Genomic DNA, 1,839 nt, shown 5'->3' with positions numbered 1-1,839 from the left:
GGAGACGACCCCGAGCCCGGAACGTGCAAGGGCCCTGAGCCTGGGAATGCCTTCTCCACCCGGAGCCGAAGCCACCGAAGCCCCTGGGCGCCCAGGCTCTGCATCTCGGCTGGAGTTCCGGTTCGCAGGGTTCCGAGGAGCCGGGAGTCTCGGGGTGCGGCAGCCACCAAGTTCCACCACCCAGCGCGCAGACCCGGCTTCCCGCCTGTGTGTCACTTCTGGCGACTAACCCCACCCCCGCCCCGAGATGCTCCGCGCCGAAGCTCATTCATTGGTTGGCAGTACGTCCGCCCCGCCCCGCGAGCCTGTGTCGCTCACGTGACGCCACACGTGACGCGACTCCGGAAGCCCACAAGCCTCAGGCCCGGCTCCCGGAGTCCTGAGGGAGCAGAGCGCGGCGGCGGCGTGATGTTCACAGCAGGGGCGGAGAGTCTGCTCCGCCAGGCCAGGTGCCCGGACCCGGGGTCTCTCCTCCTCTCCCTTGACGTACCTGGGGTGGGGTCTCAGAGGCAGGCCCGCGGGCGCCGGAACCTGGGGGACCCTGACGGGCACCGTTCTGCAGGCCTGGGGGGGGCGGGGGCGCGACGCGCGGGCCAGGCCTGAGGTGAGGCCGACTGGGGCGGGCAGGGGTGGCGACACCTATGCGGCGTCTTGAGGCGAAGTGGGGCGGGACCGCTTTACTGCTACGGCAGAGACTTGGCGGCGAGAGCCGCCTGTCTGGCAGGAGACAAGATGGGCAGAGCTGTCGGTGGCTTCAGGGTCAAGACCGTAAACTCACAAAAAGGCTGGAGGTTGGCGGGAATTAAGGAAAATGCAAGGATGGGCCCAGGAATAGCAAGGACTGAGTATGGCGCAGAAGCGGACAGTGTTTACATCTGTTGTACACGGGGTGGCTGAGTCGGACCGACGGCACCTAACAACGAGGAGATTGATAGGGACTGTGTAGCTAACCGGGGTTGGAGGTTCGAGTCCCGGCACACATGCCTCAGAATCAAGGCCTGGTGATCAGCTTTTGAAAGGCCACAGCCCTGAACACCCCACGGAACCCAGTTGGGTCACCATGAGTTGGGATCTACTGCTTGAGGGACTTTTTGACACCATGGAAGGTTTTGTGATTTACAGACATCATGGATGCTTTGGGTGGGTTGAGAAGTTACCCACCTTCTTCTGGTTTGAGGCTGGCTCTGGGCCCCCCCGCCCACTACGATATGTTGCAATATTTTTTCTTTAATGTAAGATTTAACTCTTGTTCTCAGAAGGTAAAGGCATGTTGACAGAATCTCTTGCAAAGCATTTTAGACTAAAACACTTACTTTTGAGCAGGAGTCCCCCAAACCAATTTGCTTTAGCTCTTCTCATGGAAGGACAAGCTCCAAGCACATGCTTCTCCGTTGGTGAGGCTGGGGGTGAAGGTGTCCCCCATGAGCCCTGCCTGCGAAGAGGGTAAATCCCGGCAGAGGGAAGCGGCCAGGTCTCCAGTCAGCTGCTGCATCACGAGGGGCCAGTGTGTGGCTAGAAGCACCCCTTCCCCAGCACTGAGATTCCTCTTTGCTAAGCAGGCATTGTCCCCCAGCTAAGGGTTGCTCGTACGTCCCTCAGAGCAGCCCGGCTCTAAGGAGCTCTGATGGTGCAGTGGTTAAAGCAGCGGGCTGCTAAGGGAAAGGTCGGGGGTTCAAAACTACCTGTTGCTCTGCAGGAGAAGATGAGGCAGTCTGCTTCCATAACGATTTACAGCCTTAGAAACCTTATGGGTTAGTTGTTCTCTGTCCTCTAGGTGCGCTGTGGGTCAGAATGGACTCCACAGCAGTGGGTGTGGTTTGGGCTTTGCTTCTGTGAAGA

The 1,839-nt window shown here is 59.7% G+C and overlaps 1 protein-coding gene across 1 annotated transcript in view; it reads left to right on the top strand.

Moving 5' to 3' along the window:
- The first annotated feature begins 408 nt into the window (after positions 1-408).
- AP5Z1 (adaptor related protein complex 5 subunit zeta 1) overlaps positions 409-1,839 on the top strand; it is a 15,532-nt gene continuing 14,101 nt past the window's right edge. The window contains exon 1 of the mRNA XM_007942843.2: positions 409-449. Coding sequence (XP_007941034.1) covers positions 409-449 — 41 coding nt within the window. The remainder of the gene's footprint in view (positions 450-1,839) is intronic.

The sequence above is a fragment of the Orycteropus afer genome, unplaced genomic scaffold (genome assembly GCF_000298275.1).
Source record: "Orycteropus afer afer isolate SDZICR_OR568_19922 unplaced genomic scaffold, OryAfe1.0 scaffold00006, whole genome shotgun sequence".
NCBI lineage: Eukaryota > Metazoa > Chordata > Mammalia > Tubulidentata > Orycteropodidae > Orycteropus > Orycteropus afer.
This window is presented reverse-complemented; position numbering and strand designations above follow the sequence as displayed.